Source organism: Typopeltis vanoorti, chromosome 20 (assembly GCF_054136105.1).
Source record: "Typopeltis vanoorti isolate ZY-2024b chromosome 20, IOZ_Tvanoo_1.0, whole genome shotgun sequence".
Lineage (NCBI taxonomy): Eukaryota > Metazoa > Arthropoda > Arachnida > Uropygi > Thelyphonidae > Typopeltis > Typopeltis vanoorti.
Genome location: NC_143568.1, coordinates 106657312 through 106673548, shown reverse-complemented (window position 1 = coordinate 106673548; position 16237 = coordinate 106657312). Strand labels below are relative to the sequence as shown.

Genomic DNA, 16237 nt, shown 5'->3' with positions numbered 1-16237 from the left:
TAAAATAATATAAGAATTACGTACGTTGTCAAATGCTAATTCCTCAAAAGTTACAATATCAGGTATTTTAAGAAAACATTCTAGATATGCAATATCCCCAGTGGAGAACATCACCTCCTTAACCTCAAAAACATGACCGATCAAATATCAATCAACCAAAAGATTTCAGCTGTCTACTCAAGCACGGAATGTTTTTCTGCCACTTCAATCTAATTCTGGAGTCTGATACACTGTTCTATAACGTAATCGATTCAAAGTAATTTTCTAAGCAATGTAATGACCCACCTTGGTGAATTTGCATAAGACGAAACGTTGATGCTTAAGAAATAAATAGTTGCAAAAAGAAATATTGGACTCGAACTATGATACCGCAGATTTGTTTGCACACGAGCACTTTTGAATATGCATTGCGTGTGTACACTTTTGTACTGTGATAACTGATGCGCTTTCTTGTTACCTCATACTTGAGAGACTAATTCAGCCATACTTGTTCTGAAAATAAACAGTTTATATTATATTAACTTTAGTTGTCATCTTAGGACCCTATTAAAATAACTATTCATTATACTATCGCAGGTTTTCTTCAATAATGATAATTCGCCCAAAGTTTTGCAATAGTAGTTTCAATGTTTTTTTTTTTTTTTACTCTTGCAATGCATTCTGATAGATGCGTAGAAAATAAACATCGTAACAGAAGATATTTATTGAAATGAGAGTCACTCCTCACTAGAGCTGTATTTTGCTATTAAACTTGCAAAAAGATGCAATTTTATATTTCATCCATATTTCACCTTAGCAAGGTTGATATTGAAGTATCTTCAACAACTGGAATAATAAGTTATTTTCTGATTAGTAAGTTGTACATAATCAGTAAACGTTTGCCAGTAATGGGGAAACATGATATAAGCCAGTATTTTGGAAACAGTCCACTTGTTGGTTGCTCCCGTACTACTGTATCAAGGTATGTCAGGACTGGATTAACCATGAACAGACATCCACCAGATCCACCAGAAGGTCTCACATTTGTCAGCCACGCATGGTTGATCCTAAATCCTAAAGGTGAGCGTCACGACTGGTATCTTAGCAACGACGTGCAAAAGTCACAGCCTCACCTACCAGTACAATGCGGAGCAGTTCGACCCATTTCCACATGCACCATACCTTGCTTCGCGTGGGGTTCCACAGTCGGATACTATCAAGGGTACCCATGATGACGGCCAGGCCCCTCCAACAACGCCTCGTATGGACCAAGAAACGTTGGCAATGGATTCTGGACTGATCGAAGGTCATCTGTAGTGATGAGTCCCGTTTCTTACTGATAGCCCAGTTCACATTTAGTGTAAACAGCATCAAGACCTATCCTTTGGTTGCAGAGTTGGGGTTCAACAGACCAGTGGAGGTGGTGTTATGGTCTGGGGAGTTCTTTCCTGGCATGCCCTGGGTCCGTTTGTTATCCCACAAACACTGAATAGTGAATGCTGCAGGGACCTGTTGACCATCTACATCGGCAGGTCTACCCTGACCACAGTGCCATCTTTCAACAGGACAACGCACCTTGTCATCCGGCTCGTATAACTACTGAGTGGTTGGAAGAACCTGAAATGAATTCCACACGTTACCTTAGCCCCCGAAAGTCCTCAGACACTGTAACTTGATTGAACATGTGTGGGATATGCCAGATGAAGTGCAAGAACTACTGATTCTCCTACACGGAATGTGGACTGTCGGACTTGCTGCAGCGGACGTGGGTCGAGTTACGCATGGAGGATGTTCGACACCTTGTGGAATCTGTTCCTAGGCGTCTGCAAACCATCATTATACAGAGATGGACCAACGCGTTATTAAGTGGGTGTTCCTACTGCAAAGCTAACTCAGTGTAAATGGTGATACAAGGATGCAGCAGTTTCTCGGCTATTCTCGTTATAGAAATGGTTACAAGTTGGTAAAAATCTTAAGAAAATAAATTATGATAGATAAGACATGAGTACTTTGATATATTAATATTATTCTGAGTAACAGCTGATTTCAGTTTCAAAAACGAAAACAAGGGACTTAAACAGCTACTTGAAGGTCTAATAATTCCTGTATCAGGAATGGATGAGAAAGAGCTTAAAATTTGTTGATGCTACGAGCATAGAATACAAAGGACGTTTTTGCTTAGAATGCAACTAAGATAAGGGAAGGGGTATTGTTGTGGCAAAGTAAAGAAAAAAGTAGAGATAAAACAAAATGTATGGTAGGTATGGAAAATACAGGGCTGGGGGTTACAGAGAAAGATGAATGTAAAATGTATCAGCAGTTAATTCATTAGCTACAAAGCATATAATTATAATGGCACTAAATTGAGGAAAAATAGAAGCAAGGAAATTTATTTATAGAATTCCTATGGGACAACCGCTTTTATTCGCATGTAAAAGAGAAGACGTTGATTGCTATGTAAGAAAGTGTGTGGTCATTCAACGACTGCTTCAAATGTGGCACGTGTGCTTGATTCTCTCTAACCAACGTTTTGGTACCACCAAGTATTTGTCAGTAACAGGCCCAACTTCAGGAACGCATTCTTATCAAAGAATGCGATTTTTTTTTTTCATTCTTTGTGATCATATCTGCAATTTTTTTGTCATGATTGAGCCAACTTATCTTTAGCAATAATGCTACTTAGGAAACAAGGTCAGCTGCTTGAAATCATCCTAGGTTTTTCTTCTTCGCGCAAACGTTATGCGACAATTATGAAATCACTAAACTCGCTAACATTCTGTGCTAAATGAAAGTCGCTAGAGTGAGCAATTTATCCCGAATAAGCGAATGGGTGATCGTTCGCAGTTCATCTAAAAAGCAGATTATTAACCAGCATGGTAAGAAAGGCAAAACTAGATTGTGTAATAGATATAGTTGGAAAAAAATTCTAGAGAATTCTTTCACTACATAGCAAGTAAAAAGGAAGAACGAATGCAAGTGATGGCAAGATGATTTCAGAAAAAATAGTTGAATTTCTGAATCATTTTGTCAGTCTAGGTAAATATAATACAATGAATTATATGATGAGAATACACACTGCTTAAAGTCAACAGTTACCCTCATGGGCAAGGTGCATTGCGCCGTGTAAAATCACGTCTTTGTAGCCAGTACAAATTGGAGGAATAAATATGATGCTCTCATGTTGTAGGCCTCTGTTTAATGTTTGTTGACAAATTGGTCCATTCTAGATCAATAATCAGTGATACCATACTGAGATGGACTTGCAGGGAGTTCAATTGCAAGTGCTGCACGCGTTAGACGACTCATTGAACGTGACCATAGGATGCTACGAAGAATATGTATAAAATAAAATAAAACCCCATTAAACATCGACTGAAACACGAGTCTGCGCAAAAACATTCAGAATCAAGGTTCACAACATGAACTTCCATGGTAGGCAAATCCTAGATTAAATGAACCAATATGCATCATCGTCTTCGGTGGTGCAACGAATCGCGCTACACCCTTTACCGAGCAGATGGACGGAATCCTGGTGAACATCTCTTACCCCAGTGCATAACCCCTAACTATAAAATAAAATGCAGAGGGCAGTGCGATGGCATGGTCCTGTTTTTCTGGTTTGGCCTCAGACCAAACACCGAAAAGTGCCTGGACAATGCAATGTTTCTTTCTGGCGTTTCTGCATATATTTCTTATGATACAGCAATGAGCCCCTTTTATGGCGAGGAATGGCACCATCTGAATCCCCCATTTTTATCTGTTCTCAGGACCAGCATAGCTGACGAATAAGATCTATGGCTGAAGGGTCCATCTTAAGTATTCCCGACTGTAATATGTGTGAAAAAAAAAAAAAAAACTACCTCAGTATGAGAACAGCTAACTCACCTTTGGTCGAAAGAGACCAGATAAAGGTTCCTCATGTCATGGACGGGAATCAAACCTAGGTCTTTCCAACCAAAGGGCTTCGTCTATACCAACTGAGCTATGGAAGCTCTCAGTAACTGTGGTTTGTGGGCATGAGCATCATCACTTGACTGGCAGCCACACATATGTACTTTGAGCTTTCCATCCTTAAAATCAAACTGGCCATGTGCACCCACTTATCTACAAATGTAAAATATTTGCCTTAAGAATGCAGCAGAGAAGAGGAATGGCAAGTAGGCTGCATTAATTGCCTGAAACCTCTATTCAGGGAACTTGACCTATCTTGGACAAACAAGAAATGGATATATATATACACATACGCACACATACACAATCAGCTCTGAAAAGGAAGTAGGATGAGGCTATTAACTCTTTTAATCAACCAACTCCACTCTTAGCCAATTACTGATAGGTAGTCCAATACTATGAATGACTTTAATTGGCATCAGGGCAAGAGTATAACAGGCAACTGCTGCCATCTCATGGTCCCTGACCTGCATATATTCTCTGAACTAACAAGTTCTATGATCGATTTTGAGATGCAGGATTAAAACCGAAATTTCCAGGAACAAGGTTGAAGAAAGGCTTAGAATCCTTGTAGTTTGCAATTACAGAAATTTAAGGATATGGATGCAAACATAATTTCCACAGGGCTACTACAATGCCCTATATATATTTTAGATATAATTGAAACCTATCATCATGTATTGAGAAGGCTGGTTGTGGAACTTCTTCAAGCAACTTCAAAACTGTGGCACATTTGGTAATGAAAATGTCTGTTGCAGCTCACATCTGTTCTTACTGCTACACAACCATAACCAATCATGTTAACCCAAACAGTCTGTAGTATTTGATAATGTGATCACTGTGGTATTATTAGTAGCACTTTAGCATTTGGAGCAAAGTATACCAATGTGCATAAATATTAGGCTGGCAAAAGTTTTTACACAAAATAATTGGATAAATAAGAAAGTGCACTATAATTTGGGCAAAAATATTTTTACTATCAAAATTTGGCAGCACACATCATTTGAGAAACACTGCCCTAGCTTTGCAATGGGATTTAAACCCATTCACTTTAAAAAATATTAATACATCTTTTACATTTATGACAGGCCTCACATACAAGAGGGATGCAAGCTAGAATTATGAAGAACAAAGCTATGTTTTTTGTTATATGATGATATAAATCCAACTTGATCAGTTACATGATTGAAAGTTTATTTTCAGTTTCATTCACAAGAACTAATTCTATATAAATAAATATTAAATTAAAACAACAAAAATATATAATCAACCTTATCTTTTATTTCAAAAGGTAGACTTGTTCCAGTGTATGGTGTTGTAATCTGCTTATATGGATGATGTTATCAGCTGCATTGGAATTATCACAGAGAAAAACTAGTTTTTCAGAACTGTGAAACATGTGAAGTTTTTGACACTTTTGACATGAAGTTATTAGACACACATTCACCAGAATAATTCTTATTACTGCAAATATTTTGGCCAGGAACTAACTGGCCATCAGTGCATCATAATCACAAGGCAAAGTGAGAACAAGGAATGTTAACCATCCATATGGTGCTAGAACATGAAAGGGAAGACAAACAGGACACTGTCATAAAAACAAGCACAAGAACACCAATCATATATTAGTAACAAACATGAAAAATTTGGCTTTATTCAGTATTGAGTGGACACAGACCACAATATCCTCTGGTCCAATAGCTCACCTGTTGCATGATGCCAGCTTAATTTTGGGTGGTGGACAAGTACTTGTGCACCACCCAAACTTAAAATCAGAATGAGCACCATTCAATATTTTGAATGTCAAGATTTGGGAGTCATCCTCACAAATGGCAAGCACCCCCCCCACACAACTTTTTTCTTTTTTTATATATAATGCTGCATTATTCAATTATATTTATCTAAATTTGGGTAATTTTATATTTCAAATCATTTTAACTGTAATCTCATTTTAGTTTGTAACCATCTGTATGGTGTCATTCCAGCAGTTGGCTCAGCTTCTGCAAATAGGATTAATGTTCCTTGTTCTAGCTTAACCTTATGATTATGTTGATGGCCAGTTAAGTTTCTGGCCAAAATATTTGCAATAATAAAAATTCTTTATTCTTGTGAATATGAAGCATTCTTGCTGACACTTGGTAATATGCAAAACAAGAAAGAAATATATCAAACTAAGCATACACTTTTGATAAGCATATATGTGTTATATTTGTTATTTTGTGCAGCCTTCAAGTGCTACAGGACTACTTCATGGGACAATGTTTGGTTTGTGGAAATTTTACTTCAATCAGAGAGACTGTGTTTAATAAACATTTATCACAAAAGATATTGTACACCATAATTTATGCTGGCTGCCTAATATATTTAACCTATTGTAATTGGGACATATCTGGAACATATGAAAAGTAACATTAATGGCAGCCTGTTTTACAAGCATTAATGAGAAAATAATTACAAAAATATTTTATTTTGAACATTGTACTCCATATAAAATAAAATGCTGAAGTATCTCAAAAAATGTTTTTAAACTTCACAATTAAACCTAGCAAAATGTTTACTAATTCCCAATAAAAACTCCACAAGTATTTCATAAAATTGAGATTAAAATTTTCAATTGCAAATAACTTTCATTCCAGCATAATTTTTCTGCCAGCAAATGATACAAAAATCAAGTCATATAATTTATGCAAATACTGCTAAAGACAAGTGAATCACAGAAAACATATTATACAGTATACTGAAGATGTGACAAGCATGATGAATTACTAGCCAGTAAGTGCCAAGCTTGAGTTCAACAAACTTAAGTTTGGACTTACACTAGACAATATCGAGATTCAAACAGCTATTTTCCCCATGTTGCAATATGTAGAAAAATAATATCAGACAGTGCAAAAATAAGGATAAACTATACAATAATTTTTATTCTGTGTGATAAGAACAGACTGGAGTATACCTAATTCAAAGTGTTGGCTGCAAACAGATGCAGATTCAATATGAATTGTGACTAGAAGATGCTGGTTTGCCAATGCCACAGTTACATATGATTGCATCCTCTGAAGTAGTTTATTAAAAGTTATGCAAAATATCTACTTGGTGTTGTGTGTGTTAACATGTGAATTTCATGCATAATTAAGAGCATGTAATATTTTACACACTGGATAGTTAAATAATCATGGTTTATAGCTACTTAGTTCTAAATATCTTTACTGTAGCATTTAATGAAGCTTTGATTCAATTAAAAAAATATATACCGTATATCACACACATCTATGTGAAAATGGTAGTAAGCGGAAACCAGCAGTGCACAGATTTTCAGGAGCACTGGACACGAGTAAGGTATGGCACAAACAAATGCAATGCACGTGTTAGGTTTTCTTTGCTCTGAATAGTCCGGCATTTCTAGAACTTTTGCTGTTAAACAATACTAAAAGCATCACAAGGAACTAAACTAAACTGAAGTCGGGTGGGATTGTGTATAATTAACATGCAGACAGCTAAGGCCATTATGTTAATGGATTACAAAATCGTCTTACACCGGATAACTCAAGTGTAAGACAGTTTTGAAAATGTTCCTTGCATCCTTGACAGGAAGCAGAAAAACTATCTTGTCTTATTAAACTCAAACTGAAAAAATTTTTACTGCCAAAAATTTGCTGCTAACTGTATTGTGAAAGCCAGATCTGATGTTACAAACTGTTTCAGAAAATACAAGCCACAGAAAGATAAAATTATCTTGAGACAAGATTTATAATGAAATGCACTTTTCCATTAACAAGAGTTGAAGTTATCTTTGAAATAAAAATTATAGATATCCAAGCTTTTATACAATAGAATGATTTACTTGAAGAGGTTGGTGTAGATCACTAATTGTCAGAATCAGTTGTTCGTTACAATGGACAATAATTAGGTTATTCTTGAAAGCAACTGAGCATTGGTATTCCACATCAGTAACATTCTGAGCAGTGCATGTATATACTGTAATATACATGTCAAAATTGATAGCACTCAAGTTTAAATGATGAATAAGAATGCAGGTGTCTTAGTTCTGCATTCTTCATTATTTACTATGAAACAAGTTATCTTCAGATACCTTAATTATACTCAGTGAATGGGGAAAAATATTTTCTTCATTCACTGAGTTAAAAGTTGCCAAAAAAAATTTTTTTTTTTGACAACTTATACCATGAACTCAAGTTACCAGTGTCATGAGGGGAAAAAAATAAATAAACTGAAATGTTAATATTTTGAATGCATTGGAAATAAATTTCTCACACACCTACTTACAAACATTTTTCAATAATGAAGGATTTGAAACACTTGAGGATGGGGGTTACCAGTGATGCTGCAAAAAATTCTGGGAATAACTGTTGTCTAGAGTGAAGAAATTTATAAAATATTTCATCAGTTTTGAAATTAATAGCTATATCAATCCTCAAATGGCTGATTATAATGCTTTAAAAGTTAAGTGTTTTCTTAGATTAACTGACCTGCAGATGCAAACAGAATCAAAGAAAAGTGTGAATGAATTAAACTTAAGGGCTAGAGAAAATAACTGAGGTAACAATTTGATGTAAACAAAAAATGATAACCAAAAGTATATTTTTTCATTGCTTTGGAAAAAAGTCTACCACATTATTAATTCGTTGGCTGCTGCAATGCACCCTTGCAATAATAATTTTAAACTCTGAAGTACATTAACTTTTAACCAAAAACCGTGACCTTACTGATGAAATGAGTGAAGCTATGTTGATCTTAAATCTCACAACATATGCCAAATGGAGAAACATAAAAAAAAAACTATAGTAACAAAAATATCATGGCATAACATTTCTGGAGTATTGAGGATGAGTAGCAGCATTTTGCATTAGTCTGTTTTCTTAAAATGTTGGCCTAGGCAACAAGGTTCATCATCTCTGCACTAGGAGATATATATATAAAATGCACCGAGTATACCTTTCCACAAAATTTCAAGATGTTAATATTTTGAGTAGGAGACAAAATATTGCAACATAAAAGAAACAGAACACTTTTTTCTTTAATTTAATAAGGTCTTCAAAAATAGATTCTAGCAAACAAAACTTATTGCAGTAATTTCAAAAAATACATAACAAGCAATTTATTACAACAGTTTACATTGACTACAAAGGAATTAAAGGCACAGTTCTTCACGATGAAGATACTAAATATAATACTCTCAACCACTATAATTAGCTTCACATTGTGAATACATCATTTCCTCAAGGAAATCATACTACTATTGCAGGTTTGTCAAACACATTCCACAGGCTGCACTTTTTATTTTCCTATGGAAATTTCCCGTTATTGTCAAAGGAAATTTGCCGTTTACTTCTCTCCTTTCAACTAAGACAAATGATATTTAAATTTTCTCAATCATTGACACTTGCCTTCTTAAAACTGGATGAAGGCAAATTATCTGTATAAATAATTGTATAATTAGAAATGTAAAAGAAAATGATGACCAAATTCAGTATATTTTCTATATTACATATCGTTTTTTAATAACAATCCTATGAAATGCTGAAAATTACAATGGGCAAGTTGATTCAAAGAATAGAAAGATTTATACATTTGACTTAAACTGCAGAAGACTAATTATAAAAATTAAATTAAAGGGAATAATTTCAAAATTTGATAATGATGGAGCACAGCAAATGCATGCGGATTCCAAGAAGCGTGCAGACAAGTGGTTGACACACCTGCTGTACTGCATTTTAATTATAATTCTCTACCATATTTATGAATTCTCTTATACAAATTTAATATTGTATCACATATAAAAGCAGTGTGCATGATAAAACTAGTGACAACAGTTAAGTAGTTTTTAGACATCAAAAACAATGTTGTCCGACTGGTACGCAGTAAGGATTTTTTCAAAAAAAGGCAAGTTTAAATATAAACTTGAATATTTCAAGTGTTTTACTTATCAGCCAACTAAAAGGCTTAATGAACGTAACTGTTACTCCCACAATCCTACCTTATTAGTTCCTGTGTTTTTCCTACCTTACAGAATTTAACTACCCCCCCCCCCCCCCAAGCCCAAAATTGTGTACTGTGGAGCACTATGACATGCAGTTCAGAAACTGCAGCTCTGAACCATAAAGATCTTCCTATTGATTTTCTTCAGAGTACTACATGCATGAACATAACTCGATTCTGTCTGCAAGACAAAACCAAGTTATGCTGCTTAAATGAGGTTTAGTCAAAACCATAAAAACAAATCAAGCTTCCAAATATAAAAATAAACAGTACTAGATGAAGCATTATCTGCATCTGTTGAAATAAAGTTAACCGACACTAATATAATTCCAATAATTCAGTCAATATCAAGGATGTCTTTTGGTTGGAAAGCCCTGAGTTTGAATCCTGTCTAGGACACAAAGAAACTATCAGGGTTTTTCAAGTGAAGGTGGCCTCGTGAAAACTTGGATTTTTCATCCTGCAAATTAGGCAAACCAGTCAGAAGAATACATGCAATTTACAAACATAGCAGATAATGCAAATAGGATTAACTACCTTATTATAAGCAGTAATCAGGTTTTTAATGTGCCAAGTTGCTTAACTATTCAGTCTACCATGAAAAGGAATATGGTTGGGATGTTTTATTGAAAAAACTCCAATGAGTGACAGCTTTATTAGCACACGAAGCCTTTCAAAAGCACTTGTGAAACTTGAGAGTTCAAATGGTCAACAAAAATTACCATTTCAAATAAAAATTGCAATACTGTAAAGATTTAAGCCTTATGAAATGCAATGTAATGCACATAAGGCAAATCCATATGCTGAAATCACTCTTCAAACATATGAAAGAAGATATCTGCAGAATCCAAACAAAAAAAATATATATATACAAGGGTGTGTGAAAAGTTGATATCACCATGAAGGAATTAAGGTAGAACCATGTTCTAGGTGTTTATCAGAACTTTTCAGCTCCCCCCCCCCCACATGCAAATATAAATGTAGAACTAGTTAGCTATTTGTGTCTAAACAAGAAACTTTAAGGCAATTTTTGTATCACATGCATTTAAATAAGCTCAGACAGTATATTTTAACGTAAAATTTTAAATAAAATTTATTAGAAAGGCACCTTCCTTCAAATTATTTTTTTAACTTATAAAGGAGAAAAACTTGAGGTCAAAAAATATCGAATTACATTATATTTAATAAGAAATTCTTGTTTTCATCCTTATTTTACCTAAGCATAATCAAACAAGAGTATGTACATGAAATATCTTGACTATGCTATTTGTATATAGAGAGCAGTCAACTTTACATCAAGTTCTTTTATGTCCTATTATGCTTCCTTCCAGAGTAAAATAAGAATATTTTCCAGCATAGTAGGGGAAAAAAAAAAAAAAAAAAAATACTGTAAGATTACTGTATGTGTTTTATAAATGATACTTTAAAAATGTTTAAAAAACTTTATTCATAATAATAATCAAGAGAAAATCCATGGGAACATTTGCCAAATAAACATACAACTTAAATTTCAATCTTAAAGATTGAAATTGTGGTTAAAGAAATGTATAATTTTCAAACTCTGTACAATGTTTTTGCAAATGAAAAGGAACAAAACATTGTAGGGAAAACAATTCTAAAATGAAATAAGTAAAAACTAATCAATATTTAACTCTTGCCTGACAGGCTGGAAAATATGTGAATATAGTCTTGATGAAACAAAGGAATAAAACAATAATATAATCAGTTCATATTTAAACAATCTTTCTAGAAAAATGCTAGTCTGACAGACTCGATTATTAGTTATAATACCAGATTGAAATTTGAGTTGTATATTATATTATCTGGTAAATATTCCCATGGATTTTCTCTTTCTTGATCATGAATAAAGTTCTTTTAAGCATATCTAAAGTACCGTTTAAAAACACATACAGTAATATCTCACAGTATTCTTTGCCTGATAAGCTGGAAAATATATTTGACACAAAATATTCTTATTTTTGTCTTTATTTTACTCTAGAAAGGATCATAATGTGCATCATAGGATACAAAAAAATGATGTAAAGTTGACTGCTCTCTATATAAAGTAACATAATTGAGATATTATTTTTGTTATTATTACACGACACCTCAAAGAGTCCAAAGACTCATCAAGGGAGAGCACCTACTCTACAGCTCTCCATCTCCACCACTTAATTTACCAACTACAGGGAACCTTAACTACCAACATCATCTACACCAACACTACCTACTGCTCATACAAGTATCTTTTTATTTATTTATTTTATTGTCTGTAAATTGCTTGTTTTTTGATATTTCATGCATATACTTTTGTTCAATTATGCTTAGGCAAAATAAGAATGAAAACAAGAATTTCTTGTCAAGTATAATATAGTAATTGAGTAATCAGATAACTTTCAGATCAGGCTGGCTTAGAAACATGACAATCATGACTGTTTTGATGTTTCTAGTCGTTAAAAAAAATATTCACACCCGTTCACTTTTTGTTTGAGAAAAGTCTTTATATGGAAATTAAAAAAGTGCTAATTAAAATAAATTCAAAGAATTATTCAATACTAGGGATTCTATTCTCTCTTTGCTAACTTCTAACTTAGGTTTCATCCCCCCCACACACACTTATCCTAGTAAGATAATATATGGTAGTCTGTCTCCTGATATACTGCTATTGGTATTTTTGTTTTTGCCAAAACCAATTTGACTTTTTTTTTTAGGTACATTTTGTAACAATGATGCAGGCTAGATGGATTTCAATCAAATTCATATTTAACAGCTTTACTAAAATTTGTCAAACAATCTCAATTTTGATAAACTGGACCAGTTTAAATGAATAAATTTTTTTATCCAATTTTAACTTCCATAACCTTTTATTTCAGAAAAATTTCAGAAGATTAAAAATAAGCTAAAATGTAGATCAAAATAACAAAACATCAGCTTGTTTACTGGAAGAAATTAGAAATTACCATAAAACTAATTCACCAGTCTCATTAAGAAAATTACTGCACTAAAGTTGGAAGCTTTGTTTGGTGGGATTGTCAATAAAATTGAATAAGCAAGGATTATACAATGAGCGTCCTGTACTGAAAACAGTATGGTTCTGTCATGTTACTTTACTTAAGGCCTAGCAATGTGGCAGTGGTGATGAAAGTAATTACAATCCTTTCTCTTTGTTTAATCATATACAACACTATGGTTTTAGCAGTTATGATCTGGCAACATAAGTGTATTAATGTATTATTTAAGTGCCCCCCCCACACACACACACTTAGTTAACTCAAATTTTCAATGTTCTGTTACACTTTTTACAATGTGCAGAATTAACACATTAACTTTCTGACACAAAAAAAAAAGTTAGTGTGTTAAAATTCAACATTAATGACATCCTATAATGTTTAAAGTTACAAGATTACAGTATAGTCTGCACAGTTAGCCTAGTGGCTATGTGTTTTGCAACCATATGCCTGGGAGAGTGTCCTAGGTGATTGCTGTCGCCGACGTGAGGAGCTTAAGGCTCTTCCTCAACCATAGCCAAGTTAGCCGGTCTTGGGCGTGGACAGCAGGGTTTATCTCCGCAGTTTATCTGGGGGTTTTCCTCCCGCAAGCAAGCAAATCAGCCCCTTGAATGCATCAGGAGGCATAGGGCTAGTCACCTTATCCTCAGGACGGGTACGACTTAGAAAGGCTTAAGATAGCTCTGTAACAGGCCAATAGGCCTAACATGTAGAAGGGAGAAGATTACAAGTACTTGCAAATCCCATAAACACCGTACTCTTAACATGATGAATATTTACCATCTTTATATAAATGAGAAACATATTCTCAGATGTATGATTTATACCGAATTCAACTACGGTCACTATGTTTACCAGTAATTATATGTCAATCCCTATCCAGAACACATTTTTTGCATCCCAAGAAATTAACTTAAGCTAAACATTTCAACAATTATACTGTTCAATAATGTAAAATAATATGTATGTCCTTTCTCCTGTTTGGAGTTATTCTAACCTCTTAATAAACTAGCTGGTCAATCGGATACTCAAGAATTATTGTATATCATAATTTTTTAAAGATATTTAAACATTCTGTGTCAAAAGATGTTTAAAAAGAATTCTTACAGCAATTTAAAACAGATAAAAACATCAATTCACATAAAAAAAAAATTAAATCAACCATAATTTTTTATCAATATAAATAAATAAATATAAATAATAAATATAAGACACTAATTTTGTAGAGATAGTTCACTCTGAATTTTCATTTTAAAACAGACAACATACTGAACCCTCAGTTTTAGATGCCTCTTACTATGCTTCCAACCAAACCAAGAGTACCTATTTAAAAAATCCTGCACCAATTCTAATAAAGAACTATAAAATTCTACTTCTGCTTCATTATTAAATATCTGAAATATTCAATTTATTACACCATCATTGGAAATAAAAAATAAAAAAAAAAAAATCAAGTCCAACAGTTAATCCTTTTCATCAACTTGTTTTTAAATGCAGCCTCCACCCATGATAACTGTAAACAAGTTATTAATAAATAAAAAAAAGTTTTTAAGAAAACAAATTTTTGTCCCTTGAAATGGTAAAAATCAGGTGTTTTGCTTGACAGCTGGAACACGATGGTATTCCATGGTCAAAAGCACTTCCTCAAATTAGTGCATTAAAAACTCCATGCACTCAGTTTTATGATTTAAGAGCTAACATTTTCTTTTCAAAACATAAACAGGCATCTGACTAAAAAAATAAACTCACTTAAGCACCACAATTAATGCATTTGATTTGGAGATGAAGATGTCTATTTGTAGATGTGTCCAGAGCACTGCATTATAAAAGAACATTCATTCATTAAAATGTTTTTTATGATGCTTATTTCATGTTAAAAGAACACAGCTGACAATACTAAACCTTTTCAGAAAGACTTAATGACGATTAAGTCTTAAGCAATTATTAAACTATATACAATAGGCATTCATTAGCTACAGAGTATGAATTAAATGTCATTAAAAATTCCTTCTTGCACTTTTGTCTTCATCAGAAGCTATTCTCTAGGACAATATACATCTTAAATGCAGACATAAGACTTACAAAACATCTCAGTAAAATTACACAAAAACAGTTTTTTTTGTGGTCACTTAATCCTTTGGCTAGTATATCCTGATGTAATATACATCACAGAAAAATTCAGCAATATGCTTGGAACACAAGTGTGTATAGTCTCAATAAATAGATTGCCATTCCATCCTTAACCTGCAAGGATAATGAAATCTTGGCAGACAAACAAAATATTATAATTATCCTACATTAAGTTTTCTCCAAAGAATTTTTATCACATGTAATGATTCTTTGGCCATATTTAATTTTTTGACCTATCTCAATATCAAACTGGATATTATTTGGAGCTTCAAACACAAGTACAATAGTAGATCCAAGGTTGAATTCTCCAAATGGATCACTTTTCATCATTTTTATTTCACCATTACTACTGCTCAAACCACAATCATTGTAGCTTTCTTTGACCCAATGGCATTTATTTGTAGACAGATCCTATTAAATAAAAAGTTACATTTAGTTATGCATAACACTTTAATATTATATTTATGTATCACTACTATTTAGAAGACAAAAATGCTAAACAGACCACTGAGTGGACAGACAATATCAGTGTGATGGTAATTGTTATCTTTTGTTAATTTTCCCAATGTTACAAGTTAATTAATGTAATCACAATATTATATAATAATTAACATTAAATGATAATTGCTAACAATGCTTATTTCCTAAAAAGTATTACCTAATGCACTTTATTATTATTATTTTTTTATAGAGAGTTTGTTGATAAAGACCATCTCTCTCTCTCTCAATTTAAAAATACTCACTGCTATATAAGCTGATGATCTTTCAGAAATTTTTCAGCTTATACAATGCACTATGTTTATTGCAAAAAACCACAATTCAGCACTGTAAAATATGGAAGCCAAAATAAGCTACTCAAATTTCCTTATTTCTTACACTCTTGTAAGAGAGCAATGCTATGTAATTAAAGAAAATAAGTTTAATATCTCCAATTTTACATAAGATTTACAATCACTTTTCTTATGTGATCCATACAGATTATAACATATTCCTAAAGACAGTGTAGTATTACATGCACTATCCTGCTTAGTTCAAACTGCCAACATAATTTAAGTAGAAGCTAAACACCATACATACTTTCAGTTACACTGGGGGGGTCAAAATGAGGTGTTGACCCAAATGCAAATGGATCCATAAAAATTGTCAGATCAGCAAAGGTTCTTTAAAACAAG

The 16237-nt window shown here is 33.3% G+C and overlaps 1 protein-coding gene across 2 annotated transcripts in view; it reads right to left on the bottom strand.

Moving 5' to 3' along the window:
* Positions 1-6229: 6229 nt before the first annotated feature.
* Positions 6230-16237, bottom strand: part of LOC150095758 (phosphatidylserine decarboxylase proenzyme, mitochondrial-like) — a 143754-nt gene continuing 133746 nt past the window's right edge. For both annotated transcript variants that reach the window (XM_090410750.1, XM_090410749.1), the window contains exon 8: positions 6230-15476. In XM_090410750.1, coding sequence (XP_090266876.1) covers positions 15234-15476 — 243 coding nt within the window. In that variant the 3' untranslated portion in view covers positions 6230-15233. The remainder of the gene's footprint in view (positions 15477-16237) is intronic.